We start from the raw sequence: 19386 nt of genomic DNA on the forward strand, positions 1-19386 counted from the left end.
TTGTTGAAGATATTTATTGAGGTGAACAATTAGTCATATTTTCACTTAAAATTTTCTAGTAATGTTTTAGGAAAGGCAAGATGACTAAAGTGAGCTAGTAACATGCAGAATTGGACAGAAAGTTTTATGGTAATAAATATTTTAATGACTCGTCTACTTAGTACTACATAATGCATGTATTTATCATATACAGAGAAGACAGACTGCAAGGATGCATTTTTGTTAGACTCAGAAACAGAAATGTTAAATTAGGATATTCGGAAAGCTGGAATACAGAGCAGAGAAAAATACTTGATAGATGTTAAATTAGTTTAGTGTACTATTTTGGATATGAATGAGTGAAATATGAATGTGCATTTCCAAAAAAATATCTTGTAATGGAAAATGTGAAAAATCATAAAATAATAGTGCATGAAACATAATCAGTAAGATCTCCAAAATTCCACCACCAAGTCACCATGAGAATTTGGACAACATATTTCTTAATTTTTAGATTAAATCTGGAAAATTGCAATTAAAAAATTTTGCTGCCTGCTTTTTAAACAGGTTAAGAGGACTAATCCTGAGAAACCTTGCAGTAGGGAAATTCCAAGGAATCCATAAGGATGACCCCCAACTAAGAATCTAAGCAATAGTGGAGAGGCTACCTTAAATGTTCTTCCCCTATAAGGAGATTGATAACTACCTTAAATGCCATCATAGAGCCTTCATCCATTAGCTGATGGTAGCAAAAGCAGAGATTCATAGCTAAGAAGCACTGAGCCAAACTCCTGGAGTACAGTTGTTGAGAGGGTGGAGAGATGAGCAAAGGGGTCAAGACCATGCTGGGGAAACCCACAGATCAGCTTTCCTGAGCAAGTGGGAGCTCATGGACTCCATACTGACAGCTGGGGAACCTGTATAAGCCTGACTAGACCCCCTGAATGTGAGTGTCAGTTGGGAGTCTTGGGCAGTGTATGGGACCACTGGCAACAGAACAAGTGTTTATCTGCAGTGCATGAACTGACCTTTTGGAGCCTATTCCCTACAGAGGGATACTCTCTCAGCCTAGATATATGGGAGAGGGCCTCAGTCCTCCCCCAAATGATGTGACAGACTTTGATGATTCCCCCATGGGAGCCCTCAACCTCTGAGGAGGTGGGGAGATGATGGGGGGAGTAGGAGGACAGGAGGGAGAGAAAACTGGGATTGGTATATGAAACAAGATTGTTTTTATTTAAATAAAAAAATTAAAACAGAGGACTAATCATATAAACTGACTATAAACACATCATTATACTGCAGTGAGGATATCAGTGATCATTAGTGAATCCTCATTCAAGGAGCTTCTTTTTTGCAGCTTGTGATTAACACAGAGACCCATGACTGGACAGTGTGCAGAGAATGAGGGATTGAAGAGGGTTCAGCTGTAAATGGGACATCTATACCACATCTCGGGGACCAGAGCAGAAGAGGCAGGAAGATCGTGAGAGACAGAAAAAGTGGATGAACACAATGAGGCAGTGATTTCTGAACATGACAGAACATGAACTGAGAATGAATGTGACAGAGTGCTAAAAACCTGCACGAAAATAAGCCAGACAAAAATCAAAGCAGCAAATCATCAAATAATAATCTTTTCAGATGAATAATAAGTCTTTAGGGCATAAATATTGAAAACAAATTAATAGTTTCACCTACATATTCAGTATTTTACACATATATAAGTTATGGTGGTAAATAAAAAGTTCCCTTAGACATGATACAAATAAGTTACCATATCCATAACAATCCAATATCCTACACTTACTTTCTTCCTTGATAATAACTAGAAGCATGTTGGCGAAGACACTATATAACTTCTATTTGCTTCCTTGTTTATTGTCTGAATTTTTCTATTTAAAACCTAACTGCCACAAAACTAATTTTAAAAAAGAATTATTGGGTTCATGAATATACTTCTTTCATACTGTGCTCTCGTGGTTATTGCTGTAATCATTCGTTCACATCTTAGCAGAGAAAAATTAGGATGTTAAAGAGAAGGAATACTAGATATTATGTTAAAAACAGGATCTTTTTATGTCCTGGTGGGATATTGTCAGAATTACATGTAGCAATACAGGGTCTTTTATTCAATATTAAATTAGCAAGCATCACTACGGGAAGGATTAATATACTTTTAGAATTTTTCATTTAAATTCCACGTGATGTTTAGAAACACTTTTCTGCAGACCTACACACCGCAATTTGATACAGAATCAAGTCATGTGAGCACGTGTTAATCTTTTCTTACCCGAGCCTGCTGAAGTATCGCCTGAGCTTGAGCTTCCTGTGCAGAGACCACTGGTCCTTTGGAACTGTCACCCCCATAGCGGAACTAGGGATGGATAAGGCAAGCTCAGAATTGGCCTTTGACAAATTTATGGAATTAGGTCCTTTAACCATTAGATTAAAAGTTAATTAAAAGGCTGACATTTACCAAAGTCACTTCATATTGAGACATATAAACACATATGTGTGCGAGAGTGCAATTCTTCCTCTACCTCATCCACAGTTCTGTATCGTACATTCTGTCATTTCCAAAGCAATTATACACCACTTGCCAATTTCAAATTTTACACCGGATACTCTTTTTAAAATATCATTTCTTATTTAGTCTATGGCAAAATATCTGCTCTAACAATTCATCCATAAGAATTTCAAGTACATGAAATTCAGTAAAATTTGGAGATACAGTTCTGTTCTGGTGACCAAAACTTTTGGAGTCTCCAAGAAGACAAAAGAAATATAAATGTCTCTCTCATCTACCATAAGCATCTTCTTGCTATTATTACTCCATAAAATTAAGATCTGCCTTAATTTTTAACTTAAAATGTTGAGTATTATTATTTCCTTTAATTTTATTGCACTAAATCCAATAAAAACATTTTCCATAGCTGTGTGGCAAATAATAATTAATTTTACAGGAGACTCAGTATTAAGATAAATAATTTTTGAGTAATGATGACAATTAAGGACTTAGCTTCTTCAAAAAGCTTCAGTGATAGTCAATATTAGGGGAAATTGTATACTAATGTGTTAAATAACCTATTGTAAATCCATAATCCAGGATTGCCCACATGATTAGAAAGATTATGTAAATTCCACCAAATGAAGAATAATCAGAAATTGAAACTGGTTTTGCATAGAGATAGATATTTATCTACCAGAGTTCTGCTCATTAAACTCCACCTACTTTCAAGGGCCCTTGACTTCCTGCATCCCCATCTTTCAGAAATGTTTCTATTCAATGATTCAACTACAGTATTTTTTAAGTTATATTATATAATGAAAAAATGTATTACAATAATGAAAATAACTTAATAAAACACTTTCTATAACGTACTGGTAACATCAACATGGTTCCAGGAGGACCAGGTAGACCATCAGCCCCTGGTAAGCCAGGACGTCCTGGGGGGCCCTGGGAAAGGAAATAAACAAAAGCAATTAGTGCAATATATTATGGCAGGGAGTCTGAAATTGCTGAACTTGGAATTGTCCGTTCTGAATTAGTGAATCTCCTTTATTCAAATAGACATAGACAGTATCGGATCTCATTGTACTAGTTGCAAAGAACTCAAGTAATGCATGGTTACTAGTGAATGATCAATGTATAATGCCAATTATGTTCAAAGTTGATTTACAGCTTACAATTGCATATGAAGCCTTCTTACAGATTCTGGAGGTGTATCAGTGTGAAGAAAAAGTATTCAGTTCCAACAATTAAAAACAGAATTAATTAGACAAAATTTGGTTAAGTATTACTTAATAGACATTTAGGCAGTAACTATGCAATACATAAATAGATATTTTCAGTGTATTTTCCAGCTATATTAAATTGAGTATTATCTTCAAAATAGATACTTTATTAGCATAATAACTAAAGCTAACATGATAAGATTAACATTAAGTTTTTTCATTATTGATTTGTCTTAAAATTGTGTTTAAAATTCACTAGTTTATAACATATCTTTACAGGATCATTTAGTATCAAACATATAAATATATATATGTATATATATACATATATATATATATATTCATGTGTGGGTAGATCATAAATATTTGTGAAATATATGTGCGTAAGTTTTCAGTAGAAGAAAACTTACTTTTATACAGTCAAATTATTATCTGAGGATTTGAGTTCAAATATTCAGTTCCCACACAAATGCCTAACTGGCACGTGAGTTACTAGCCTGTAATTCTAGAATTCTGGAAGAAATAGAGACAGGGAATCCCTTGGTCAAGCTGGCTAGCAAGCTCTGGGTTCAATTAGAGAAACTATTTCAGAACATAAGATAGAGAGAGATTGAGAAATACATCTGGCATCAACATCTGCCAGTCCTATACACAAGCTGACACACATGTGCATATATATATGTGCCCACAAGCATGTGGATACAGATACATAAATGCACACATCAATCACATACATATTAAAAAATAAAAAGCATTTCTATCAAATTAAATATCTGAAATTATACAGATGAGGTTTCAAAAACAGGGTATCGACGGGAATATCAAGAACAAATATCTTGAATCAAATTTGAAAAACCGAGTCTACTCTAAGTGTTCCTGTGCAAATGGGACTTGACAGCAAAATTGGCTTACTAATCATGTTACAGATAAACTCTTTACAAATTCTTAATAAATTTTTTATCTCCATCTAAACATGTCTGAAAAGTTAAGTAAATTGCTTCACCACCTCCAGTTTGTAGAATTCTCACTTCCTCTCCACCAAGAGAAGAAGGTAACATGTTAAGTTGAGGAATAAACTATATTTAAGTCCAAGTGCTGTGCAGTTTAATGTGACATCCCTTCTGTACTTACCCTATCACCAGGGTCACCGGGGGGCCCAGAAGGGCCTTGTTGACCTGGAGGACCCATAAGACCCTGCAGAGAAACAAACCAGGATCAGAAGCAACTTCCTGCCTCATTAGTATTCAAGTAAAGGAATTCGCCTAAAATTCAAAGGGTGCTTCATTTATATGTTATAAATATACCCTTGACTCCCAAACAACTGCCCTATTTAGCTTCCTGTGTAAACACAACATATAGGAAACAGTTCTGTATCCAGCACAACTACTCCTCTATGTGGCTGTGCTCAGAGTGGAGGCAATTGCCAAGGGAAACAGGAAGACAGCATGTTTATGAAAGTTGCTGTTGTGGAAGCTGCTCCCCAACTCCTCCTGAAGAAATGGCTATTCATAAGACCAGACCTCAAAAATGTGCTTGCAAAGTTGAACAAGAAAGCATTTAGCTTGTCAGCATTTTAACATTTTGTTTTTGCCATCACTTAAATCCATCAATGTCATACATTTATATGACAAAAATTTCATATCTCACAAGGCACAAACATGTGCACAAAGAAAATGTATAAAGAAAGAAAAATTCAAAATTTATTTTCAGTCCTGTCAATAGTATCATTTTATAGACAATTGATGTATAGGTAGTCTACCAGCTCCTAAACTTGACAGTTTTCCTCTATAAATCAAGTCAGGCTAAAATACAAACAATTCAACTACATAATGGGAATCCTACATTCAATAATTTTAAAAATCAAGTTTACGTACTGCTGGTCCTGCTGGCCCAGGTGGTCCTTCAACAAGCATCCCCTATAAGCAAAAATATCCATGTAAGCTTTAGCCTTTCCACTTTATAATTTTAAACTAAATTCTAAGTTCCTAGTATATAAACCACTAAAAAATGTTTGTATGGGAAAATGAAATCATCTAAAGTGACAGAAGATATAATTATTGACATTAGAGAACCTATGGACTAATTTAAACTGAGATGATTATTCAGACAAATAATGTTAGGAAGGAGAAATAGGATGTCAGAGAAAGAATATTCTAAGTACTTCTGTGGAGAGTACAGCAGAGATACCTAATCAACCTCTTCCCTAGCATTTTGAGATATTCTAACAAAACAATAAAAAACAACAAAAATATCAAATATAAAAACAGGAGCTTGATAAATATTTGCTATTTAACAGATGCATTGATGTATGAAACAATGAAAGGAAATGGTAACTATACACTTTAATTCCAGAAAACTATATTTCTCTATGGCTCCTGAAAGAATAATATGTATCCGAAGTGAACATTTAAACAACATCCAACTCCCATTTCTCATGCATTGCTTTTCCTAAGTCAGTGGCTAATGAAAATTGTGGCTTTTAAAATTGGTTCTAGAAAATATGTACCCCTTAACAATATCTTAAGAACTTATAGAACTAATACAAATAGACAGAGCAATAATCTGGGGTGATATACACAAAACTCCACATAAAAATGCAAGTAAACATAATGATTTTAGAGAATATTCTGGTCTTGTAATTTCACACATAACATCATACACACTGACCACACTTACCAGTACCCTCCTTAAACACTGCTGTCCACCTCACTCTCCACAAATCTCCCTCTCTCTCTCAATTCCATGCCTATTCAGTGTGTTTTATTACTGTATGATATAATTTGGGTCAGATGCAAAAAATATATATGCCTGATTATTATTTTGGTAGAATATTATTTTCAGGTGTGTGACTTTTGTTTATGCTGCATTTGTTTAACTCTGTGAAGCTGTGTTACTGTGCCTGTCTAAAACACCTGATGAGGAGCTGAATGGACAATAGTGCAGCAGGAGGCAGGATAGGTGTGGCTGGCAGGCAGAGAGGATAAATAGGAGAAAGGAAGAGAGAAGCAGGAGAGAACAAGGATAGGGGGCCATCAGGGGCTGGCACACAGCAAGCCATAGAGTAAGAAAGGAAGTAAGATACACAGAAATAAGAGAGATAACAGCTGAGAGGGAAAAGATAGATGGGAAAATTCAAAGATAAGAAAACCTGGCTAGCAACAAACCAAGCTAAGGCAAGGCACTCAGTTATAACTAAGAATAAGCCTCTGTGTGTGATTTACTTGTGAGGTGAATGGCAGGCCCCTCAAAAAATTAAAATAACAAAACCAATCACAACATATGGCAAATAATACATTTCTATAAAAGTACTCATATAAATTATATAGTAAAATCATAGACTGATGTTAAAAGAGCTGAACTCATTATATTACAACCACTAAATATTTGAAACAAGGGGGAAAGATATGCAAACTCAGATTTGCAAAATAAGAGAATTGGACGGGAAAACCTGTCAGCCATTTTCAAATTCCAAAACCCCAGAAATAGGTAATTTTCTTATTTTACTGAAAATCTGTTTAAAGTCATCGCCTGATCACCTATTTGTGTTAAATGAGAAATAGCATCATTTTTATTGAAAATGCAAGGACATTCAAAATGATTTAAGGTGATGATTTATAAACAGTTGTAGCAATCTTTAAAACATATTAATCACACTTACAGGTTCAACCACAGCTGGTTCCCCCTTCTGACCTTTCTCTCCATATGTGCCATGGCCATTTATCTATTGAGTGAAAAATTAAAAGTGGTCAAAATACATTTCAATAGATGAGGCAGTTTTTCAATTTTCTGACACAAACCATCTAGATATATTTAAAGCAACATTTTAATATGTGATCATTAAAAAAACATTAAAGATTTCAATACTGCCAAATACACATGAATACTGTTTAAGAACAAAATGTTGCTTCTTGAAATTTGCATTATAGAAAGTTAAATGCATTTGTAGACTCAAAAGTGCTCGAAGACATAAAAAATGTCATCAAATCAAGTGTAGAAAATAGTCTAAATTAAAAAATTAGAGTTAGTAGTCAGAAAAATAATGACAAAGCTATATAAATTTATCAATGATGAGAAATTTGGGTACAATTCAGTTTATAGTACGTTAAAACAAAGACTGCAGTGAGAATCCAAGACACAATCGCTGACAGTACCCACTAGAAGAATCTATCATATTTGTCTAGGCTTGGTCAGTACCCACAAATGATATAAGAATGCAAATGCATTTTAAACCTGAAAACACATCAGAATGAACACAGAAGCATCCCAGGTAAGACACGTGCAGGGCACAGCGCATCAATCATACTGACTTACGCTTGTTTCTGTGAAATCAGTTTCTGCTGGAACACCTGGGCCAAATTCTTCATTAGGGGAGATTGTTGTCCTTTCTTCATATTCCTTGTATTCATAAAAATCATATTCGCCTAAATCTCCATCTACTGGCAGATCAGAGTCCCTGCCGTCTACTCCTTTGTTTCCATATAGAATATCCTCAGAAATGTTTCTCTGGACATCATAATCCTCTCCAGTTAGATATTCTTCAGTAAAACCTTCTTCAACTGGATTTGGCTATTCATTTAAGTTGCAGGGAATTGGAGAACATGAAGTTTACTGTTAGCAAAGCAAGGCAAGCATCTGTAACTACAGCTTAATGGCATGTGACAGGAAGAGAGCTTACTAATCAAGCAAGACCAGAGCCTGGGAAAAGGCTGCTCAATACCACTGAAAGAAATATACTTGTACATACATTTATATGTGCAAAAAAATATTTCTTTCAAAGCACCTTTCCCCATCAACTGCAAATATTTACATGAAGGCAACATGTGTATTTACTGACACTTAAGAAAACTTGTTCCTTAGTCAGACATTATTTCGAGCATAAGATCTGAACAAGTATATTAAGCAGATAGCTGAATATTTACTTAGTTTTCACATCATATTGAATAATACAGTAAAATATGTTACAAAAGTAAGTCTTGTAATTAGCTATTCTCTCAGTTAAATATTAGTACCAATATCTTAAAACTATATTTTCATTACCTATTCAGAATGTTGTTCACATAAGGAAGTGCCGTTATCATGCCTTATGATTGTAATCAAGTTAAAAATTAAACAATTTTCCTTGTCACCTTTTGAGCTACATTTAAAGTTTGTTCTCAAAGACAAACTGAATACAGAGAGTAGAGAAATATGGACTGTATAATGAGTAATATAGAAAATTATGCATTACTGTTATATTACTGTAGTTGGTATAAAAAAGTCCAACAATTATAAAATATTACTCTTAAATATGGGATACATGCTTCTGCAAAGAAGTTTCATCTCACCTATGATGCAATTATGTTCTTAGCACTCAAGTAATAGACCATAGAATAGAATTTAGATTAGAAAGTCAACATATTGAGCTGTTGTAACATCTCATAAGACAAGACTGAGTGAGTCTAGATGAAGTTAAAATCTATTTACATACCCTAAATGCTTATACTATAAAGAGTGTTGTATTACAATTATATTCTTTCGGGCCAAATGTGTTTCAAATAATGAAATTACTTACACTTACCTAGTACTCATTTAACTGATGATAATAATATAAATAATGGCAGCAAAATATTTAACAATACTAAACTGAATTTTTTGCTGATTGTTATTTTATGAGCATAAAATGTCATGTTTTGTATACAATATGAAATTTAAAAGGGCCTATTTAGACCTACCTACATTGTAACACTTTCATGGAAACCCAGTGAATGCTTAAACAATATTATTTTAATCCTAATTAGCTTTAATATTGTAAAGAAAGTTTAAAATGTAAGTAACTATTAAATCTAAGACCACATTTGCTAAAATGCTGGCTGGCATCAAAATGAATGATGGTTATTCCCATGCAATAAATGCAAATTGTATCAGTTGTTGATACAATTCTCACATCAGAGGATTCTTCTCCTGGAAGGATCATGCTGTGAATACTCTTTGTAAAACATTACAAAGGTTGCTCAATTGTAGGAGCAATAAAGAAAATGGTAGCAGCCAATTCAGTTTGATGATTATAGAATTTTCATGAATTACAGTGTCATGCAAATCTTGAAATGGCATCCACTGTAAATGTAGGGTGTTTTGTAATGATGAACCAGTGAATCCATTTCTCTAAGAATGATAACGCAAAAGTTTCAAGGGCTGGGATGCTTCTCCAAGGAAATCCATCAAAATACATTACATATTTAGAAAGCCACACCGTGATCATTGCTGCTTAAGTGGATTACCTCATTTGATCCTGATAAGCGCCTAGGAGACTCTGTCTGGTAAGTTTCCATTGTTCCATAGTTGTAGTCCTGAAAATCATCCACAATATTTGCCTGGTGATAAATTGAGAAGAAAGAGGGTTAGGAAATTTGTAAAGTAACCTCAAGTAGGTGAAAACCATGATATAAGTGAGTTAGAGTGTTAGCCAAATTGGAATTGGTCTAATTAGGTTAAGACTAAGACTCATCAGAGATCTTCCATCTCATCTAGGACAGATCTTGATTGCTTTTTCTGGCTACCTGGACCCCTAGTTTGGCTTTGGCTGTAGCTTGGTAACGTTTCTTCTTCTTGGATGCGTATTTTTCAGGTTTGGGGGATGTGAGCTTTTTAGATTTTTTCTTTGAGTGAGTGGCCAAAGTCCTCTTCTTCTTTGTGTAATTGGATTTCTTTTTCTGTAAAATGTCATGAAAGATGGAATGGAAAACATGCAATGAGAAAGAAACCAAAGAGCATGGACAAAGGGGAAGAAGTGCAAAGGTAAAAACAGCCAGCAGTCCTCAGGGCAGCCTCTGTCAAATAAAATCCATTATTTATTCACAGAAGTGAATGACAGGTGTGGGGTGAGTCTGAGGAATGACAAAGAGTGGGACACCACATACAACACACAGTTGGGTTTACCTCTGTTTGGGCTACTGTTTCTTCAATGACAGTGGGTATCTCTGTTATACTCTCAATCTCTTTATAGTCTGTTTCCCCATACTCATAGTCATACTCGATTATATCCTCAGGTGCATACTATGTCACAAAGGAAAAAATATGGGGCAATTTGGTTAGTTGCAAGTATTATTATTAACAGAGTGGAGATCATCTGCTTAACCTTTACTCAAAGTAAATGTTAAGTGAGATCTGGGATTAAACAAGAATATTATTCTATTATACATAGAAGCTAATAACATCATAGTTATCCAGCAAGCATTCTAAGAACAGAACAAGCGGTTAGCACTGTGCGAATAACAAAAGTTTTGAATAATGATTCAAAACTTGTATTAAACATTAAATATTAATTTGAAGATAAGATTTATAGTTTTGGACAGACTTGTTAAATAACCACTTTAGTTTTTATTTGTAAAATATCTTCTGTGAAATGTTTCCCTATAAAAATAGTAATTTTTCTGGGGCTGCAGCTAAGTGGAGAAGCACAAAACAGGCACCAGCTTCAATCACAAAATTAGATTTAGAAAGGTGAGCGTTTCAATAAGAATGTTTTTTCAATAAATAATATGATGAAAAATAAAAACATAGCCAGGCGGTGGTGGCACATGCCTTTAATCCCAGTATTCAGGAGGCAGAGGCAGGTGGATCTCTGAGTTAGAAGTCAGCCTGGTCTACAGAACTAGTTCCAAGTCAGGCTCCAAAGCTTCAAAGAAATCTTGTCTTGAAACCACCCCCCCCGAAAACCAAATATAACAACAATAACAAAAAAGAAAAACATGAAGAGCAGTCTCATGAAAATATGAGAAGATATTCACATCTATCATGGGGAAATGGAAAAATACATGAAATATGTATGACTGTATTTGGAAAATATCGACTTAGGATTTACTCCTAACCTCTCATTTTCTTTAAACCAGTGGTTCTCAACTTCCCTAATGCTGCGACCCTTTCCCATATTTCCTCATGATGTTGTGATCCCAAACCATAAAAATTATTTTGTTACTATTTTATAACTGTGACTTTGCTACTGTCGAGAATCATAATGTAAATATCGGTGTTTTCCAATGGTCTAAGGAAACCCTTGTGAAAGGGTCACTTGACCGATAAAGGGGTAATAACCTACAGGATGAGAAGTGCTGCTCTAAATTAAAATCTAAATGAACACAAGAACTACTGAAGTATTTATCAAGAGCTAAACTCTTGGGGTCTAAATCCCCAAATATATACCTACAAAAATACAGGGCAACTTCTATCAAATTCCCTAGGTATTGTAATTGTTAAAACTTGCTCCTCTGCTAGCATATCCTGACTCTCAGTGACTTCTTTCTAATCTGCCAGGAAAGTAACTAGTGACTATAGACTATTTGGAAAATTGTGATCACGGTACCCTCTCCTAAGCTCCAGTATATATAGCAATGCAAACGAATGCAGTATCACAGGCAGACTATGAGGCATGTCTAAACTGATCCTGCAGCGAGTCTGCACACCTGGTATTTAGTGCCTTTTCCTCAGCCTCTGTGAAAGCTTCTAAATGATGTAGCCAAAGGCAATAATGAAATATGAACACAAAAATACCTTTAGTGTATGATGAGAATCAAAATACCGACTTGATAAAAATTAGTAGAGATTATTTACAATTTGGTAAATACAATGGTATGTACAGACAACACATTAAAATACCATTTCTAAATGCATAAGTTAAATACAATATCTACAACTACTAGGAAATTTTCTCTCCATACATATAAATATCTATACATATATGGAAAGTCTATGTACATACAGAAAGTATATATATATATATATATATATATATATGGAATGTCTATATAAAGCATATATGTAAAGTATATATTTATGTACATATTGAAATAAATATATATTGAAGTCCACATACTCTTTATATACATAAATATATGATATATATATATTTTCCATATATGTATATACTTTCTATATAACAGACTTTCCATGTATATTTATATATACTTTATATAGGATTATATATACATATATATGTACTTCATATAATATGTATATGCAGAGAGAGAGAGAGAGAGAGAGAGAGAGAGAGAGAGAGAGACTCCTCTTGACAAATCTGACCTCAATCTTGCTGTGCACCCAAATACGGCCTTGAACTCTTGATGTTCCTGCCTCTACAATGCAAGTGCTAGGTTACAGGCATGCAACCACCATGTCAGACTTTAAGTATTAAGTAAGAACGATGCACCAAAGAGTAATATTTCTGTCGCTACCATCACTCATGTGGCAATAAGAAATATTAAATATGTATAAGTACTCGTGGCTGGCTTGAAATAAAATATACAAAACAAGAAATATTTGCAGATTATTTTACTGTTCACAGTTTTTAATGTAATCAAACTATACATTAGAAACTACTAAAAGAATTGTCAGTAAAACAATAAAAAGCCAGTTTTAAATGTGACCAATGAACTCGTTTAGGCTAAGCTCTGGGATTTGGAGATGCATTGGTCAATGTTTATCAATGTTTATCAAAGTAATCAATTTTATGTCATGTTTCTTCTGGTAGAAGAAATGTCTTCCAATCTTCACAGTTTTCTCTACTCCTGGGTATTTCTGCAAACTGCAGATGCAGCAAGCACATGGCTACATGTGTAGATATGAGGTCCTCTGTGTATATATTGTGGTTTATACCTTGGAGTTTTTCTGAGACTCTTGACTGTGAGAACAAGTGGATCTCTCACACAATGACTGCTCTTGGAACTCTCTTCCTCTTGTTGGGTTGAGGTGTTCAACTTCAGTTTAGCTTCATCTTACTATATTTTATTTTGTTATGTTTGATTGTTATCTCTTAGAGACCTATTCCTTTCTAATGAGAGGTAGAGGGGGATGGATCCAGAGGGGTGGTGAAGTGGGAAGGAGTAGAGGGCTGGGAAACTATAATAGGGGTATATTGTATGAGAGGAGAAAAGAAAAACAAATGAAAACAGAAACAAAAGTATGGTGTGGCCGATAAATTAAACTTGACTCCATGAGTACTCCAGGGGAAATTTGGAACTGGCTTACAGATGAGTTTTATGAAATTTTTCTTTCCTTACATTTTTGTTTAGAGAAAACAAGAAAACTGCAATCATAAAAGCCTGTGCCTTGATGAGAACTGTCATTGACAAAAGATACTAACAAAAAAAAGTTAGAAAACATAAAATATTTGAGTTAGCTTGCCTCTGTAAATTAAAAAAAAATAATGGAATATTAAACAACGTTTGACCTATGTTCCACATTACACTTTATGTTTAAACTTGAGAAGATAATATTTCTTTGATATCATTAAGGCAGACTACCTGAAACTAACTAGGAAAATACATATTCAGAATATAATGACATATGTAATGACTAACATTCAAAATTATTATAAAAACTGCATAAATTTTTAAGTTTTAGAACTCATATAGAATGTTCATTACATTCAGTTAAAAATGTAACAAATTAGGGGAAGTAAGAGTCAATTCTTCCTAAAAAACTTAAAGTAAATCTTTTTGTGACACACTAAAAGCTGATAATCACTTCCAATCATTATCCACAGAACACCTACTTCTCTTCTTCCACTAAGTGGAGTCACTTTTTTGCTATAAGAAACAGATTTTATTTGCCTTATAAAATGGAAAATGCCAAATAAATACCATTAGTTTTGAACACAGAACTAGTGACATACTTTTGACCTAACAGCTATAGAAATGTGAACCTAACCTGATGGTTTTCTCCATCAAAACCACCAAAAATATATTTAATAAGTCATAAGGAAATAAAAGAATAAGGCACTTGAAAATTGTACAAAAGAAACATCCAAGCAATTTTTCTTAGCTCTTTCACTGGCTTCGTAGGACTTTACTCTGCCTTAAAAAATATACTAACGTTAAATTGTGGGAAAGATTAGGACAACAGAATTCACAGGAATATATTACAAACCATTGCAACTTTGAATTATAAAAACTAACATATTTTGTATTCATTTTGACAATAAAAGTAATCAAATGTCCATTTATTCTGAGTAGTTAAAATTCAAAGTTTGTACCTAATCATGTAGTTTTTAAAAATAACATACATACTACTTGAGTTATGTTTAAAATAGAATTTTGTTCTCAAAATGCAAATCTGCTTTCACAATTTGAATCTCTTAGTTTTCAGAAAATAAATGTGAAAAGATAGTCTTCTCAGAAAATAACACACCAATTGGAATTCAGTACCAACGTGTAGACCTGAAAACATATTCACACAAGTAACACATTAGGGAGTAATCAGGTTGTATATATATTTGAACAAAAGGGGGTATATGGGAGAGCTTGGGAGGAGAAACAAAGGCAGGAAATTTAATTATGTCATCTCAAAAATGTTCTACATTATATTAAAGCAAAATCAATACTTTCAATACAAATTAAAGCACAAAATATGTTTTATTTCTCTACTTTCCTATGAGAAAAGTTAAAGCGCAAAGAGCTGAAATAGAGCACTAAGTAATTAATCACAACAAAGGGAAAATTACCTTTGCATAAATTTTTCCTCAAAATATTCAGACTCGTCATTAAAAGTATAGTTTAACTAAAACTCAGTAAGTATGCCTTAAATGGAGGTGACAGCCACCTGAAGCCCCCTGTGTCCTGTATCCTCACCTCATCTATCTGTGGCTCCTGAGCTTGAGCAGCCTTGGATGTTGAGTCACAGTCTGGACTGTAATGGTCACAGTAGTCATATGCTGCCTTGGGGTCACCAGTGATCAAGAACTGCTGAATATCACCCTGAAAAGAGTCAGACACAGAGATAGTCAGCACAGGCAAACAAACAAGTCTTCATCATGTTTGTAAGGTCAGAGTACCCTACCTTTAAATGTACAAAGAAGAGAAATTACTTAAATGTGTATCATTATAAAGATGAGTCTTATAGGATTGAGAGATAATTGCACTGTTCTGCCTTACATTCTGCTGTAAAAAATCTACTGTATATTAATCTACCTTTTAATATTTAGCTTTACAGAATTCACAATTGAATATGCATATTAAAAGACAAATGAAATGCGTGGAAAACAAAAATGTGCTTCCATGGCTAAAATGTTGATTAGTTTACACTGAAATGTTATTGTTAGACAAATCTAGAAGGCAACTTCTCAGTAGAATCATGTTCAGAAAAAGAAAATGCCCACCCATGAAGACGCACAACAGAGCAGAAAAAAAATATTATACATAAAAAGCACAGATTTGGTACATTGTTGGTGAGGAAAATATAATATTTTGGCAAACATTTTAAAACCATTTATATAAAAATCTATATATTTATAGAAAGAGAAATTTTCAAAATAATAGCAAGATTATCTAAATTTTTTTTCATTTCGGTAATTTTAGAAGCAATATAATAGGGAAACACATTTAATTCATCAAGAAACTGTGATATGAACTGGTATGTGATTACTATAGCAATCTTAGAAATATAACTATGTCCAGAAGTTGTTTATGCTGACAAAACACTGTAAGATTGAATTCCTTTTACGTTTGAAAACATAACCTGACTCTACAACCTGACTCAACTTTCAGTAATTTCAAAATTATATCATCTTATTGAAATTTTATCAACTATAGTTACCTAAAATTGGATGAAATTATGAACACTAAATATAAATGTGTTGAAAAGTAAGAACCAGGAAATTACTTATGACATCATTATAAAACATCCTTTAGCCATCAACATATGCTTATTGAGAAAGTATTACATATAAAATATTGAAGACAGCATTATAGATACTGAAGGGTTAAATTTGATTGTCAATATGTCTAGACCTATAATCACCTAGGGAAAAAACCTCTAGCAACATCTTCCAGGAAGTCTCTATTGATTAATTAAGTTGGGATGAGTCACCATAGAGGTGGGGCCTTGGACTGAATCAAAAGGAGAATTCTCTCTGAGCATCAGAACTCAAGGGTCTCCTCTTCTTATGTATGAACACAACAGACCAATTGTCTGAAGCTCCTGCTGCTGTGCTTCCCAACTGTGGACGACTGTGCCATCAATGTGTGAACTGAGATAAATTCTTCTCTTAATTCCCTCCTGCCAAGTACTTTGCCATAACATTGAGAGAAGTAACTGTCACAGACAACAAGACATAAACTTAACTTCATTATTGCTCAGTCTACAAACTTCCTTTACAGTGAATACTGTAGTTTCTGGAAATACAGTGAATACTGGGATTTCTGTATCTCACAGTATTTCTATCGTTAATTCATTTTAAACCTGCCAGAACATTTTCCAAAATGACTTATGCTGATTCACATTCTCACCAATAGTAAACTAAATGTTCTCCACATCCTCTTAGCATTAGCTATTTTCTGTCATTTTGATAACAAAATTTCATTTCTTGTATTATTTATTGATTTGGTTGGTTACTGTGTGTGCAAGAATGGATGCACACAGGCAGTATCTTGGGACACTTCCATGATTTGGGTCCTGGGGATTTAACTCTCAAGTCATGAAGCTTGGCAGCCACTCACTGATCTAATAATAGCAATTTTTGTCTAGTGATTTTTAGGATTTTTAAATATACTTAACTGATTATATATTCTATTAAAATATATAACTCCTGATATTGCACACAGTTTATACATATTACCATCTGAAAAGAACTATGTGCACAACATATATATGTAAAATATCTACATATATATATATATATATATATAATATGTAAGGGAGTAGTAGGGGTGAATATAACCAAAATATATTTATGAAACTCTCTAAAATTAATAAAAATATATGATATAGAAATATGTGCTTGAAGATGGACTAGTGTGCAGCATTCCAAATGCTGATTTAATATATTTGTTCTGAAAGGTCAAGAGAAATTTATACTATTTGTTTTCATAAATATTTATATATATGTAAATATACATGTATATGTGTACTGCTATTAATTTATTTCATAATTTTCTGTAGACTTACTTGTAATTTAAAGTTGAACATCTTAGATAATAACTGTGTCAGGGCCTATTGGGTTTTTGTAGTAGTTACTGCTTGCTTGTAACACTGTATTTTTGTCTTTATTTTGGACATAGAAATATCTGTTCCATTTTATGGTGATGAACAAGGATTTGACACTTGTCATGGTAACTGATTAGAACCTTCAATGTTCTCAGAAGGCTTTCTGAATGTTAGAGCACACCTACTAAATTAAGTCTTCAAGCTTGCTGCACAGGCTTAGAGTCAGCAATATGTGAGCTAAGAGGACCTTTTTGAGGTCTTTAATGGATTTACACACAGTTCTTCTCTGTAACCAGAGGGAAGGAAGATGAATTCTGAGTCTGTTACATTTATTCAAGAAACTGCATTTATTCCAGGAACTTCAAAACAGGGAACCTCAAGTAACTTCATTTTGTTATTAAACTCATTAGTTCATCCCCTTAACAGCAGGTAGCACCCACATAAGGAGGGAAAAAAACTAACTTATTTTTTACTAAACATGAAATGCAGTAAGTTCAGTTAATATCCAAGTAAAAATATGGTGGGACTTTTAATTATCATACTATTATTAATTTTTCCAATATTTACTTGCATATATCATGGAACAATATATGAAGTTGACCTAATAAACATTGTTCTGTGTGATTTTGCAATATTTTGTGAATATGTAGATGAATTATGTCATTGACTACTGATTTTTGGCAGGCTTAATTAAATGCATGCAAGTACCTAAAATATGTTGACAGCATTTGATAAGCCAAAACTCATCAATCAAGCACACAGTAGCCACATCTGGACTGTTAGAGATGAAGATTCACCAAGAAAAAAGAAAGGAGAACATTGAATGCACAGTTCTTTATTCTGTTGCCCATAAAACAGTAATTGGCAACCCTGGCCACAACAAGTACATCGAGGAATAATATCACCAATGGTTTTAATTAGGGCCTTTAATTCGAAATTCCCATCCCCAATTATCTGGGCTTGTGAGTCCCTTTAATTGAATTCAAATGAACGAATTGAGACATCCTACCTAACATCCATTCCAGGATTATGAATTATCAAGTTTCATATTTAATTGCTGAAACATAGAAAATGTAATGTCTCAATATGAATTCTATTTTTAAATAGATTTTTGAGAGGCATAATGTTTTGTCCAACCACTTACTATACTATTTATGGGACTTTACTTCTTTAATTGAGTGTTGCTAATGTTTCCACTATAAATTCCCATAGCATTTCATGGTCTGCCATAAAATATAGTATAGGAAAAAATTGGAAATTTCTGTAAAAATCCAATAGTATGATTTTCCCAGAAAGTATTTCCCAGTGTTTTGTATTAATCATATGTTGTGTTGTGAGACAGTCTATAAGTGAATCTGAGTATCATAACAGGTGTAGCAGGGTGTAAATATTATTTTTGATGCTGTAACATTTTCCAGAGATAGAAAGGGGTGAAATTACAAAGCAAAACTGGCACCTGTACTACTGTAACGTTAGAGGCATGAAAAAGACATCTTCCTTCTCTAATGCTGTAAGAGCTAAGACTGAGGTAGAGAGCATAGAATTACCATGTAATTCACAGCTGTGTCAACTAGCTCTATACGATAGAGTATTTTCATATAGACTGTAGCGACTTACTGGAAAACAGCAAAGTGACTATAAGAAAACCAAATGGGGGAGGGCCTAGACCTTGCCCAGGATGATATGACTGAGTTTGGGGAATCCACATGGAGAGCC

At 33.7% G+C, this 19386-nt stretch overlaps 1 protein-coding gene across 3 annotated transcripts in view; it reads right to left on the reverse strand.

The window, feature by feature from the left end:
* The window catches only part of Col11a1 (collagen type XI alpha 1 chain), a 175182-nt gene that overhangs the window by 109471 nt on the left and 46325 nt on the right, over window positions 1-19386 (reverse strand). The window contains exons 5-13 of one of the 3 annotated variants that reach the window (XM_035451016.1): window positions 15318-15443; window positions 10254-10406; window positions 9975-10067; window positions 8029-8283; window positions 7376-7438; window positions 5592-5633; window positions 4849-4911; window positions 3365-3439; window positions 2273-2356 (exon numbers count right to left, since the gene is read on the reverse strand). In XM_035451016.1, coding sequence (XP_035306907.1) covers window positions 2273-2356; window positions 3365-3439; window positions 4849-4911; window positions 5592-5633; window positions 7376-7438; window positions 8029-8283; window positions 9975-10067; window positions 10254-10406; window positions 15318-15443 — 954 coding nt within the window. Of the gene's footprint in view, window positions 1-2272; window positions 2357-3364; window positions 3440-4848; window positions 4912-5591; window positions 5634-7375; window positions 7439-8028; window positions 8284-9974; window positions 10068-10253; window positions 10407-10632; window positions 10750-15317; window positions 15444-19386 lie in introns of all 3 variants that reach the window. The other 2 variants (XM_027395556.2, XM_035451017.1) reach the window with 2 other exon arrangements.

The sequence above is a fragment of the Cricetulus griseus genome (assembly GCF_003668045.3).
Source record: "Cricetulus griseus strain 17A/GY chromosome 1 unlocalized genomic scaffold, alternate assembly CriGri-PICRH-1.0 chr1_0, whole genome shotgun sequence".
NCBI classification, from domain to species: Eukaryota; Metazoa; Chordata; class Mammalia; order Rodentia; family Cricetidae; genus Cricetulus; species Cricetulus griseus.